The sequence below is a fragment of the Calliopsis andreniformis genome, unplaced genomic scaffold, assembly GCF_051401765.1.
Source record: "Calliopsis andreniformis isolate RMS-2024a unplaced genomic scaffold, iyCalAndr_principal scaffold0022, whole genome shotgun sequence".
Lineage (NCBI taxonomy): Eukaryota > Metazoa > Arthropoda > Insecta > Hymenoptera > Andrenidae > Calliopsis > Calliopsis andreniformis.
Genome location: NW_027480432.1, coordinates 8397157 through 8411801, shown reverse-complemented (window position 1 = coordinate 8411801; position 14645 = coordinate 8397157). Strand labels below are relative to the sequence as shown.

Genomic DNA, 14645 nt, shown 5'->3' with positions numbered 1-14645 from the left:
TATTCACGGCAACTATTAGAGACTTGGAATACCTCTTTTGCTATCATGTTCTCCTGATACTTACCTGCATTTTGACCAAAAACTCCAGCCGCATATTCACGGCAACTATTAGAGACTTGGAATACCTCTTTTACTATCATGTACTCCTGATACTTACCTTCATTTTGGCCACACGCTAAAGATACTCATATGCGGCAACCATTAGAGACTTGGAATACCTCTTTTGCTATCATGTTCTCCTGATACTTACCTTCATTTTGACCAAAAACTCCAGCCGCATATTCACGGCAACTATTAGAGACTTGGAATACCTCTTTTACTATCATGTTCTCCTGATACTTACCTTCATTTTGACCAAAAACTCCAGCCGCATATTCACGGCAACTATTAGAGACTTGGAATACCTCTTTTACTGTCATGTACTCCTGATACTTACCTTCATTTTGGCCACACGCTAAAGATACTCATATGCGGCAACCATTAGAGACTTGGAATACCTCTTTTGCTATCATGTTCTCCTGATACTTACCTTCATTTTGACCAAAAATTCCAGCCGCATATTCACGGCAACTATTAGAGACTTGGAATACCTCTTTTACTATCATGTTCTCCTGATACTTACCTTCATTTTGACCAAAAACTCCAGCCGCATATTCACGGCAACTATTAGAGACTTGGAATACCTCTTTTACTATCATGTACTCCTGATACTTACCTTCATTTTGGCCACACGCTAAAGATACTCATATGCGGCAACCATTAGAGACTTGGAATACCTCTTTTGCTATCATGTTCTCCTGATACTTACCTTCATTTTGACCAAAAACTCCAGCCGCATATTCACGGCAACTATTAGAGACTTGGAATACCTCTTTTACTATCATGTACTCCTGATACTTACCTTCATTTTGACCAAAAACTCCAGCCGCATATTCACGGCAACTATTAGAGACTTGGAATACCTCTTTTACTATCATGTACTCCTGATACTTACCTTCATTTTGGCCACACGCTAAAGATACTCATATGCGGCAACCATTAGAGACTTGGAATACCTCTTTTGTTATCATGTTCTCCTGATACTTACCTTCATTTTGACCAAAAACTCCAGCCGCATATTCACGGCAACTATTAGAGACTTGGAATACCTCTTTTACTATCATGTTCTCCTCATACTTACCTTCATTTTGACCAAAAACTCCAGCCGCATATTCACGGCAACTATTAGAGACTTGGAATACCTCTTTTACTATCATGTACTCCTGATACTTACCTTCATTTTGGCCACACGCTAAAGATACTCATATGCGGCAACCATTAGAGACTTGGAATGCCTCTTTTGCTATCATGTTCTCCTGATACTTACCCTCATTTTGACCAAAAACTCCAGCCGCATATTCACGGCAACTATTAGAGACTTGGAATACCTCTTTTACTATCATGTTCTCCTGATACTTACCTTCATTTTGACCAAAAACTCCAGCCGCATATTCACGGCAACTATTAGAGACTTGGTATACCTCTTTTACTATCATGTACTCCTGATACTTACCTTCATTTGGGCCACACGCTAAAGATACTCATATGCGGCAACCATTAGAGACTTGGAATACCTCTTTTGCTATCATGTTCTCCTGATACTTACCTTCATTTTGACCAAAAACTCCAGCCGCATATTCACGGCAACTATTAGAGACTTGGAATACCTCTTTTACTATCATGTTCTCCTGATATTTACCTTCATTGTGACCAAAAACTCTAGCCGCATATTCACGGCAACTATTAGAGACTTGGAATACCTCTTTTACTATCATGTATTCCTGATACTTACCTTCATTTTGGCCACACGCTAAAGATACTCATATGCGGCAACCATTGGAGACTTGGAATACCTCTTTTGCTATCATGTTCTCCTGATACTTACCTTCATTTTGACCAAAAACTCCAGCCGCATATTCACGGCAACTATTAGAGACTTGGAATACCTCTTTTGCTATCATGTTCTCCTGATACTTACCTTCATTTTGACCAAAAACTCCAGCCGCATATTCACGGCAACTATTAGAGACTTGGAATACCTCTTTTACTATCATGTTCTCCTGATACTTACCTTCATTTTGACCAAAAACTCCAGCCGCATATTCACGGCAACTATTAGAGACTTGGAATACCTCTTTTACTATCATGTATTCCTGATACTTACCTTCATTTTGGCCACACGCTAAAGATACTCATATGCGGCAACCATTAGAGACATGGAATACCTCTTTTGCTATCATGTTCTCCTGATACTTACCTTCATTTTGACCAAAAACTCCAGCCGCATATTCACGGCAACTATTAGAGACTTGGAATACCTCTTTTGCTATCATGTTCTCCTGATACTTACCTGCATTTTGACCAAAAACTCCAGCCGCATATTCACGGCAACTATTAGAGACTTGGAATACCTCTTTTACTATCATGTACTCCTGATACTTACCTTCATTTTGGCCACACGCTAAAGATACTCATATGCGGCAACCATTAGAGACTTGGAATACCTCTTTTGCTATCATGTTCTCCTGATACTTACCTTCATTTTGACCAAAAACTCCAGCCGCATATTCACGGCAACTATTAGAGACTTGGAATACCTCTTTTACTGTCATGTACTCCTGATACTTACCTTCATTTTGGCCACACGCTAAAGATACTCATATGCGGCAACCATTAGAGACTTGGAATACCTCTTTTGCTATCATGTTCTCCTGATACTTACCTTCATTTTGACCAAAAATTCCAGCCGCATATTCACGGCAACTATTAGAGACTTGGAATACCTCTTTTACTATCATGTTCTCCTGATACTTACCTTCATTTTGACCAAAAACTCCAGCCGCATATTCACGGCAACTATTAGAGACTTGGAATACCTCTTTTACTATCATGTACTCCTGATACTTACCTTCATTTTGGCCACACGCTAAAGATACTCATATGCGGCAACCATTAGAGACTTGGAATACCTCTTTTGCTATCATGTTCTCCTGATACTTACCTTCATTTTGACCAAAAACTCCAGCCGCATATTCACGGCAACTATTAGAGACTTGGAATACCTCTTTTACTATCATGTACTCCTGATACTTACCTTCATTTTGACCAAAAACTCCAGCCGCATATTCACGGCAACTATTAGAGACTTGGAATACCTCTTTTACTATCATGTACTCCTGATACTTACCTTCATTTTGGCCACACGCTAAAGATACTCATATGCGGCAACCATTAGAGACTTGGAATACCTCTTTTGTTATCATGTTCTCCTGATACTTACCTTCATTTTGACCAAAAACTCCAGCCGCATATTCACGGCAACTATTAGAGACTTGGAATACCTCTTTTACTATCATGTTCTCCTCATACTTACCTTCATTTTGACCAAAAACTCCAGCCGCATATTCACGGCAACTATTAGAGACTTGGAATACCTCTTTTACTATCATGTACTCCTGATACTTACCTTCATTTTGGCCACACGCTAAAGATACTCATATGCGGCAACCATTAGAGACTTGGAATGCCTCTTTTGCTATCATGTTCTCCTGATACTTACCCTCATTTTGACCAAAAACTCCAGCCGCATATTCACGGCAACTATTAGAGACTTGGAATACCTCTTTTACTATCATGTTCTCCTGATACTTACCTTCATTTTGACCAAAAACTCCAGCCGCATATTCACGGCAACTATTAGAGACTTGGTATACCTCTTTTACTATCATGTACTCCTGATACTTACCTTCATTTGGGCCACACGCTAAAGATACTCATATGCGGCAACCATTAGAGACTTGGAATACCTCTTTTGCTATCATGTTCTCCTGATACTTACCTTCATTTTGACCAAAAACTCCAGCCGCATATTCACGGCAACTATTAGAGACTTGGAATACCTCTTTTACTATCATGTTCTCCTGATACTTACCTTCATTTTGACCAAAAACTCCAGCCGCATATTCACGGCAACTATTAGAGACTTGGAATACCTCTTTTACTATCATGTACTCCTGATACTTACCTTCATTTTGGCCACACGCTAAAGATACTCATATGCGGCAACCATTAGAGACTTGGAATACCTCTTTTGCTATCATGTTCTCCTGATACTTACCTTCATTTTGACCAAAAACTCCAGCCGCATATTCACGGCAACTATTAGAGACTTGGAATACCTCTTTTGCTATCATGTTCTTCTGATACTTACCTTCATTTTGACCAAAAACTCCAGCCGCATATTCACGGCAACTATTAGAGACTTGGAATACCTCTTTTACTATCATGTACTCCTGATACTTACCTTCATTTTGGCCACACGCTAAAGATACTCATATGCGGCAACCATTAGAGACTTGGAATACCTCTTTTGCTATCATGTTCTCCTGATACTTACCTTCATTTTGACCAAAAACTCCAGCCGCATATTCACGGCAACTATTAGAGACTTGGAATACCTCTTTTACTATCATGTACTCCTGATACTTACCTTCATTTTGGCCACACGCTAAAGATACTCATATGCGGCAACCATTAGAGACTTGGAATACCTCTTTTGCTATCATGTTCTCCTGATACTTACCTTCATTTTGACCAAAAACTCCAGCCGCATATTCACGGCAACTATTAGAGACTTGGAATACCTCTTTTGCTATCATGTTCTTCTGATACTTACCTTCATTTTGACCAAAAACTCCAGCCGCATATTCACGGCAACTATTAGAGACTTGGAATACCTCTTTTACTATCATGTACTCCTGATACTTACCTTCATTTTGGCCACACGCTAAAGATACTCATATGCGGCAACCATTAGAGACTTGGAATACCTCTTTTGCTATCATGTTCTCCTGATACTTACCTTCATTTTGACCAAAAACTCCAGCCGCATATTCACGGCAACTATTAGAGACTTGGAATACCTCTTTTACTATCATGTACTCCTGATACTTACCTTCATTTTGGCCACACGCTAAAGATACTCATATGCGGCAACCATTAGAGACTTGGAATACCTCTTTTGCTATCATGTTCTCCTGATACTTACCTTCATTTTGACCAAAAACTCCAGCCGCATATTCACGGCAACTATTAGAGACTTGGAATACCTCTTTTACTATCATGTTCTCCTGATACTTACCTTCATTTTGGCCAATCGCTAATGTTACTTATCTGCGGCAACTATTAGAGACTTGGATATCTGTTTCGATATGTTATCCTGAAATTTTTGTTCAATTCCAGCACAAAGTTAACTGTTGACGGAAATAAGGAAAAGTATCAGGAGAACATAATAATGAGATAATTCTTTTCTCGGAAGTTGGTTTGGATTACTGTACGCGCTGCTTTGAAGTTGCAGATGTTTATTACATAGGACTTATGATCTCTCTTTAAATCGCTAAGTGGATAACTTTTTAAAATAAAATAAATAAGAAACTTTATTATTGAGAATTACTGGAAAGAGATTTATTAAAATATGATAAATAGTAAAATTGTGAATGTATGATTTCGAAAAAGATTACAAATGTGGTAAACATCTATTAATTAAAGTAAAGTTGTGATATAGAATGATTACTAAGAATAACATTTACAAGATATTTATTTCTTTATACACCACTACATAAATATATTATTATATATTTTGACTTAAGTCACTCTTCAGTTAAGAATCTATGATTATAATAACATGTATGTTATCTCATAAATCTTCTATTTATACATATGTATTTTATCATGTTCTCTATTAAATAAATATACTTACGTTTATTCATTTAATTGTTACTGTACTCTCTCATTCTATATACACATATAAGTTATGTTTAACATTATATTTGTAACATTGAAACATCTCTTAATGTATAAGCGTCCGACGATAAAAGAAAGTACAAATATTTAGTTTGGAATTAGGTACATTGTGTAATTTGCTTACAAAGCGTATCTGAATTAATTATATGGAACATACATAAAATTTCAACTGGAAATGTAATGTAGTCACACAAAAATACCACTAGTTGTGCCATATTGACGTTTTCTCCTTCCACATGATCTTATTAGAACATACCTTTAACGATTTGCTTATTCCTATGGACAATTGGCACAAATTGAAGTAAAACTATGGAATAACTTGGAACACAATATTTCATAACATTATTCAATGTTTTAATTCTAACAAAATTTATCAATTCTGCCAAGTTTTCAAAGTTTGCTTCATGTCACTATCTATTGGTATGCAGTGTTACGAATAGCGATTCTTTATCAAGTAAAACGCTAAAAATATTTGAGTAAAAAAATAATTACTGTGAAAAACAGTTACATTTCCACTTAATCTTTTCCTCGCTTTTACTTTTAATAAAATCTCTTACATTGAAACTGAAAACAAGTGGGCGATTTCCATCTTATTTTCTTTACAGATTATCATTTACAATTAAAACATGGTAATAGTCAGAGTTCAGTGTCATGGCGTATAATAGTTGTTGGTTCAGTATGAATGCTATAAGCTATAGCGTTTATCACAATATTAGATTCTGTTAGTTTTGAAATATATTTACTTACTACTTTTTCGTACTATTCCATAATGAATCTCAAATTAATCTCTTGATAACATTTCAATGTTGACATGACACTGATTATAACAAAACTGTTAAAACATATATTATTTATCTATGTTACCAACAGCTATTAAACAATACCTATTACGAACAAATTACTAATTACATAACGTATACAATAGTAAACTAAAGAAATATCTTTTTACACAAGAAGTAATATTATACAAGACGTAATACTTTGTCAGAAAATATAGACTTCGAGTAAAGTATGATATTTCAACTAAAATAAACTATTCTATTTCGAATTACATATACAAAACAAATTAGACGAAAGGGATTCATTTCTATTATTATAAATCTTAAATGCATAATGAAGATTTAAAAATATATTGAGATCTGATCGATTTAAGTAGATACATCTGGTCTTGGGCAAATATTTATACGAAATTTATCTTTATCGATAAATTCCTTATTAATTTCTAATTTGTATACATGAAGAAAAATATGTCAAATATTTATAAGAAACTGGAAGTTTTGTTCTACAGTAGCTTCAACATTCTTTGGTTTAATTGATAAGAAAGAAACACTTAGTCGAATTCCTATCGGCATCTATCATCATCACAGTTCAATAAAAATTTTTGTTTGATAAAAAATGGACTGTTTTTTACGGAATGCAAAAAGCTGCAAATGTTGCACGTTTCTCAATTTTCTAATTAAAAAATAAATGTTATCATTTAATTTAATATAGTTGCGATTAATATCGTTAATATTGTTTGTACAAGCATACATTGCACACAACATTCGAATATACGTTAGAAATGACAATAAGCAGTCTTTTCTAACACAATTTAGTTACTTAAAAGTAATGCCAAATTATTAATAGTTTTAGTTGACGTTGGAATATCAATAGAGATTCAACAAACCCCTGTTTTCCAGTGAATCCTTCAATGTTTGAAATAGTTGCAACTGCTGCTCTGGTTTTAAGCTGTACACCTGTATTACATAAAATAGGATTAAGTATAAAAAGAAGTAATTTTGTCCTATGACATAAAACATATATCAAATATACTTGTAACTAAGTTTCAAGAAAATTCTATTTCGAAAAATAAACTGCAAATTATCTAATTGTAACTTATCCATAATATTACTAAATAAATTTAACCTGCATTATAAAACATTTTACCTGCTGTAAAAGTTTTTGAGGCGAAGCAGTTTGGATAAAAGAAGATATATAAACATTTACAAACGTTGCCATCAAATACTGGCAATCAAATCTGTCCATTATTCCTCCATGACCAGGAATAACGTCCCCGAAGTCCTGTGACAAATTACATTAGGGTTGAATCATCGTTTAATATATAAACAAAATGCAAATGTTTAATGTAAACAAAAGTAAACTTATAGTCACCTTGATTTTGAATGCTCTTTTAAAACCACTTGCAAAGAAACCTCCAAATGGTCCAATTACAGAACTAAATACTGACATGGATAATGAATGCAGTAAAAAGGGGTATAATGTCACGGTAGTCTTTCCACTTATCTGTAAATGGAGGTAATTATTAGTTGCCATTTGTTATGTGGTTTCTCGTATTCAAAAAGCAATCATCATTTCAATGGTCTGTTACCATTTTCCATAAAATTTGCAAGCTGTTAGGCAAATTGTATTCTTGTGGTTGAAATAAAGAGGATGGTTCACAGTCCATAGTCATTCGCCCTAAAGCTTCACTGTATTCAATGGGACAAACAAAATAGCGGTACTGACACATAATATACGATATCTGAAACAATTTTTATTTCAATTTGTTTATTTACTGGGATAAATAGCACAGAATTTTGTTTAAAAATTAAGACAAAACATTACCAGTAAACCAAGTATAACTGTTGAAATACCACCGCCAATGAATCCTTCCCAAGTCTTTTTGGGTGATAGTTTAATCAAAGGTGTTTTGCCAAAGAAAAACCCAAACATATATGCCATCACGTCGTTTATCACTATCATACTAACTGGAACAATGAACCTAAACCAAACAAAGATATATTATCAAAGAAATAATTAATGAATTATGTTAATTGAAATAAACTATCGGCTTACCATATCAAACCTTCGAAAATATTTTTAATTATGAGATAACTTTGTGTCACAACAATAAGTAGAGCAACATGTGTCCAAGCGAACAAAGAAAACTGCTTCATATAATATTTCTTTACAAGCGATAATACAAACCATACGAAACCAACAATGTACAAACAGAATGAAATAAAACGATGATACGTAACAAGGACACGTAAATACTCCTGTAAAACAAAGAAATTGTAGTAACTGTTTTTGTAAACATATCACATTAGGTATTTATCACAAAGGATTAAAATAGTTTTATTTTGCTACAAGCATTAGCTTTAAAAAGAATTCCCAATTTATCATATTTTCTATAAATATAAAAAGTAATCTATTAAAGTATTTTTAAAATATCATGTCTAAAGATAATTGTTAAAAAATGGAAAATATTCTGTTCCTATGACCTTGAAAAGAGGGTAGCGTAAAAAAGGGTTACTAACCCAATAGAAACCTTATAAAATAGAGCTGAAAGCCATATAAAGTATGTAAAGGTAATGCTTGGAGAAGCTTTAATCATTGATTTTGTGTCACTATTGGAAATTTCCATTCATATAATGCTTATATGTCATTTGTACAGCAATATAGGTCACAGAGTTATTATTAACAGATTGTCTTAGTAACAGACTATTTGTCTTATTAAAGTTACGAATATATACTTACTGTTCTGTTAATGACTACAGCAAAATAGTCCATCAAATTTTCTCCATAAAAGAAATAATTGGAAGTAATTAAGAAATACCATGATAAAGATCTGAACCATGGTAAGCCATGAATTCTATATACTGCATACCCAATATTAATTATTTCTTGAAAACATTTTACTTGTACAATCAATGTCTACAAAAGAAATAGGAATATATCATTTCACTTAATTTCATTTACAGTTGTATTAAAATAATTTAGTGTATGAATGATTCTTAAAAAAATGATTGAAGAAAACTTACCAGAGCCATCAGTGCTAATGGTCCAATATAAATAATTCCACAAAATCCAGCAATCATAAACCATGTAAAGATACTCCTTATCACCCAATTTTTCCAGCTGCAAAGAATTTTATAAGTTTTTATATCACAGAATTATATAATACTGCTTGTAGTCAATGAAATTATTCATCTTAAAAGCTTTACCGATCGGGTAAGCCAGAAAGGGCTGAATCCAAAATCTGTGGAGTATGATCTGTTCCTTGAGGTAAGGTCTTAGCCAGGTCATCAAGTTCCAATTTCGCGTCATCCTCAGATTCCACATCTTCCTTCTGCATGACATATTAGTTGTTAACATTTAAAATAGTATACTATGACCTTGCTATAAAAAGAGAAGTGTGCTTTAACTTTGAAAACAGAAGCTATCTTGAAACTGTTTTTATTCAAAAACATTTCACTTACTCTGACATGTATCTCTCTTAAAACTATGCAATTTTTATTTGATACATGATATTTTATTAAAGTAATAAATTTACTACAAATTTCAAAAAGTCCTAAGCTCTAAACAAGGCTTAAAAAAGAAAAGAATGTTGACAAAGAAAATTGCTTAATAATATGCTAAATGAGATTTAAAAGGTTTATACTGTATAAAATGTTTTGAAAAGCATTAATGAAGTTTCAAAATCATGAATTCCAAAAAATATAGATAAAATGACATTATTATTATATAAAAGTTCTAGATCTATTGTATTATCTAAATATAATTTGAGTTCATTGCCTTGTATACATTCAGTGTACCAAAAATATTTCAGGAAACACAGAAGTAAAGCAAAGAATAAAGCATGAGTGAAAGTTATTAATAAATATGTAATTTATCTCCACAATATTATTTTAACATTATGTTAGGATACATCCAATAGATATAATCCATCAGTCAATAATATGTTTTTATAGTTTGAACTATTATTATTTATATTCTAGAATAACTCACATCAATTAATATTGAATTAATAATGACAATCAACATTTAAACTTACTTATAGTAAACAAAAACATTAATTCATTACAATACCCACAAAAATAGTTACAAGATAAAATGACTCATCTTCAGAATCTTCCAACTAAAAAACAAGTTTACAGACTCAACAATATTTCTTAGAGAACTTAAAACGTAAAAAACTAAATACAAATTGAATATCTCAGAACAGGAAATGGACTTAAACCAGTTTAATGAGAAGCAACACGTATTTTTTACCGAGAAAAATTAATTCCTCATACATAAACATTAATTCCAAATTACCTTTCTTATAACATCAATATCCCTATCATGATAAGAATAATACCTATTCAAGATAATAATAACTCATCAATCAAGTAAAAGTATTATACATAATAAATTCTGATTTTAGATGCTGAAAATACTATTGCATTGTTACATGGACAGTACATGAACAAAAGTGACATACATTAAATTAAAATAGTATCAGTAGATACATTTAAATAAATATAATATCATGAAAGATTCAAAAGATTCGAGCTACAGCAACGCAAAAGTATGCATAACAATATGTATGCGCGTTATTCCTACAGTTATCTATATCGTAAAAATAATATTAGAGGTACAATAGTGTGGACGTGATGGTTTAGTGTTAGTAACTGTCAACAGTCATTCAATTCGCTTAATATACATACTATGAAAGGCAAAGGTCAATTCATGGTTAAGTACGCGCAACGATTAAAAAGGAAGAAACAAGTCGGTGGATTGAATTGCAAGGGGAGAAACAGAGATTTTGCAGAAATAGGAAGAGTCCATTTACATACCTGATCGTCACTGACATCCCGCGTTTCTGCCGACACATCCCCGACTGTTCTCTTACGAATCTCCGACATGTTTCACGGAGGGTTAATGATTTGCGATATTTCTGCTTGTTGCGAAAACTTAAAATAAAAAGTAGCACTGTGACCACTGACTTGTATAGCTTAACTGCATATTTACATGTTTAAATAATCAACTGAACGAAACGGACGTGACGGATACCAATCATATTCGCGCAAGGCAAACTGACAGGTTAGCGCAGGGTACAATCATCGTCGATGCTCGGTTTGTTTCGTGCGCCCTCGGAAAATCAATGATAAAAAAAAATTAAATGAAAACTAACGCTCCGTTTTCAATGCCACGCAAGCTCTGTTCATATGGAAAAAAAAATAAATGTGTATTACTTTTTGTAATACTGTGATAGGTTAGTTAGGTTAGCTACCATTATTTACACATTTATCCATGTTCGTCTTTTTGTGAGGTTAAAATGTACTAACTGCAATATGTAAATATCGCAGATGTATTTGAACAGTGAGACAACTCAGAAGAGTATGTTTCTTTAGAAAAAGTAAAAAATTATTTAACCGAGAAGAAAATAGTTTAGTAAATCAGTAACGTTGACATAAAGAGTAATTTTACTCTTTACTTGAATGATTTGTCTGATGAATTGTTATGCGTTGCTTGCAATAGATTGTCTTGTCATTGTTTAAATAATTTGTACCTAAATAAATAAACTATATTATACTTGAATAAACTACAATTCTGATATTTAACAGAATTTTTTTAACGAATAGAAGTGTATTTACTAAACTGATTCATAACTCGAAAATCGCGTTGTTTGAAATATATATGCGATATTTATAGTTATTCCAATGAATGAGTTCTGTAACTGCTTAATATTAATATTAGTTATATAATGTATTGCAGTTTTGTTTTATATTATTTGAACGAAACTCCAAATAACAAAATTTACGTATTACATGAGATATCGCCTTTAAAACTTACGTCCATGTGAAATTTAGTGTTTGGATTTGGTTACAGATAATTCTTGATAATGTTCATTCAAACATTGAGAAATGAAGAATAACAATAAAAATTGAAAGAAACAGTACATATTTCGACGAACAAAGAGGAAATTATTATAATATATTTCTTGGACTGAAATATTATAAAAACATATCGTAAAATAATACAAAAATTAATAGTACAACATGACATTGCCTGGTATTGGAGTATTTGGGACAGGAAGTATTGTCAGGATAATTGTTCCCTTTTTAAGGAAAAAAGGTTTTAGAATTGAAGCCATTTGGGGACGTACATTGGCTGAAGTATCAGAAGTTGCAAATGACTTAGAAATATTATTTTACACTAGTCGAATAGATGATGTACTTCTTAAAAAAGAAGTTGATTTAATCTTCATCATGTGTTCTCCCAGCTTACATGCACAAATTGCAGTAAAAGCTTTAGGGATTGGAAAACATGTTGTATGTGATAAACCTGCTGGCTTGAGCCAAAGTGAGGCTTTAAAAATGGTGCGAGCAGCGCAATACTACCCATCTTTAATAAGTATTGTCAATCATAGTTTAAGGTTCCTACCTGCATTTGTCCATATGAAAAAAGCTCTAGAAGAAGGATATTTATGTGGTCCTGCAAATGTTATCGAAGTTAGAGTACATATGGGTAGTTTATTGCATAATGGTAAATAAATTTCAAATTAAAAAACAATTTTTCAAAGAATATAAGCATTATTTTAAACATAATTTCGTACAAATTTACAGGATATGACTGGTTGTGTGATGATACAATGGGTGGAGGAATATTAGCACTGGTAGGAAGTCACGTGATTGATCTAATTTTTCATTTAATCGGCCAGCGAGCTTCAAGAGTACATGCAGTAGTTCGTACTTTTACACAAACAACAAAACACATAAATGGAATAAGACACGTCACATCACCAGATTTTTGTAGTTTTCAAATGGAGTTGAGTGGTGGTACTTTGGTAACAGCAACGTTAAGCAATCATTTGCAAGGTCAGCTGTCTCAGGAAGTGCTGATATGTGGAGGTGGTAATCACCTGGTTGCACGTGGTGGAGATCTATATGGCTGTCGTAATGGACATGAAGAAATATTATACCACGATACAGACAATTTACAAAATGTATCTTTCCCTATTGCTGATTCTATTCCAAGACCATACATCAAAGGATTGAGGAATATGATTGCTGCGCTGAGAGAAGCATTCCAATCTGTAGAAGACAAAAAGGGTTGGATAAAAGAACCAGTATTTTCAGCATCAACTTTTGAGGATGGTTTATATGTGCAAGCAGTTATTGACGCTTTACGACAGAGTAACAAACGACGAGAATGGGTAAAAGTTAATATTCTGACTGAAGAACCAGACCCCAATCCTTTGCTAAGTGCAGCTGTTAGAGCCACAGCTATCTCTATATGAAGTGAATGCTATGAAAAGACTGTTTTAAAACTGAATGAAAATCTCAAATTTAATAGGGAATGTATAATAAAGTAAAACAAGTGCAAGGCAGCTCTCGAAATACAAATTAACACACATGAAAAGTTCATTCTAACTTACTATTTATTTGATTGTATATAAAAGCAGATAGAATGTAGTGTGAGATACGACTTATATTGTAAGTATGTGTATAAATGGGTATTGCTATTTTTTTAACGTATTGCATTTACATAGGAATCTATTATGGATAATATTTATGCTGGTATATAGCACCGTCCCAAATTAATATTAACATAAGCACATGAAAATCTTTGTTTTAATGCTCTTTTAACGCTGAGTAGTCTGAAAGAATATGTTAATCCTATTTACTAAATGTATATGAGTACATAGCACTGAAAGGATTAATAGAAGTGTTCATTTCACTATAAATATATGTTTTGTAGTGTCGAATCTTAATGTAAAACGGTAAAAATATAAAAAATTATTAATTTATATCATACATGTAATATTTTGTTAAACATTTTTAATTTTGCATGATAACGAATGTATAAAAATGAATAAATAAAAGTAGATTTGTTAATAATTATTTTATATAAGTGTTAAAACTTATTTGTACCAATGGAGACAAAATAATGAAAAACTGAAAATTATGAATGAAATATGTTATTCATGAAATATTTTTATGAATTATTCTTTATGTAGATTCTACAGAGCCATTGTAATACATTTTGAACATAAG

At 32.8% G+C, this 14645-nt stretch overlaps 2 protein-coding genes across 3 annotated transcripts; one reads left to right on the top strand and one right to left on the bottom strand.

Moving 5' to 3' along the window:
• Positions 1-5617: 5617 nt before the first annotated feature.
• On the bottom strand, positions 5618-11582 carry Cds (CDP-diacylglycerol synthase). The gene is made up of 10 exons (XM_076390444.1): positions 11442-11582; positions 9828-9952; positions 9645-9741; positions 9361-9537; positions 8677-8879; positions 8446-8602; positions 8210-8362; positions 7993-8124; positions 7768-7902; positions 5618-7577 (listed from the first exon to the last, which is right to left on the bottom strand). The coding sequence occupies exons 1-10, from the start codon at positions 11508-11510 to the stop codon at positions 7488-7490; spliced, it is 1338 nt and encodes a 445-aa protein (XP_076246559.1). The 5' UTR covers positions 11511-11582; the 3' UTR covers positions 5618-7487.
• Positions 11583-11721: 139 nt separating this feature from the next.
• Positions 11722-14459, top strand: LOC143186723 (glucose-fructose oxidoreductase domain-containing protein 1). Of its 2 annotated transcripts, XM_076390445.1 has the most exons (3): positions 11722-11860; positions 12478-13134; positions 13215-14459. In XM_076390445.1, the coding sequence occupies exons 2-3, from the start codon at positions 12648-12650 to the stop codon at positions 13886-13888; spliced, it is 1161 nt and encodes a 386-aa protein (XP_076246560.1). In that variant the 5' UTR covers positions 11722-11860; positions 12478-12647; the 3' UTR covers positions 13889-14459. The 2 variants fall into 2 exon arrangements, with proteins under 2 accessions (XP_076246560.1, XP_076246561.1); XM_076390446.1 differs by lacking the exon at positions 11722-11860 and having other exon boundaries at positions 12407-13134.
• Positions 14460-14645: the final 186 nt, after the last annotated feature.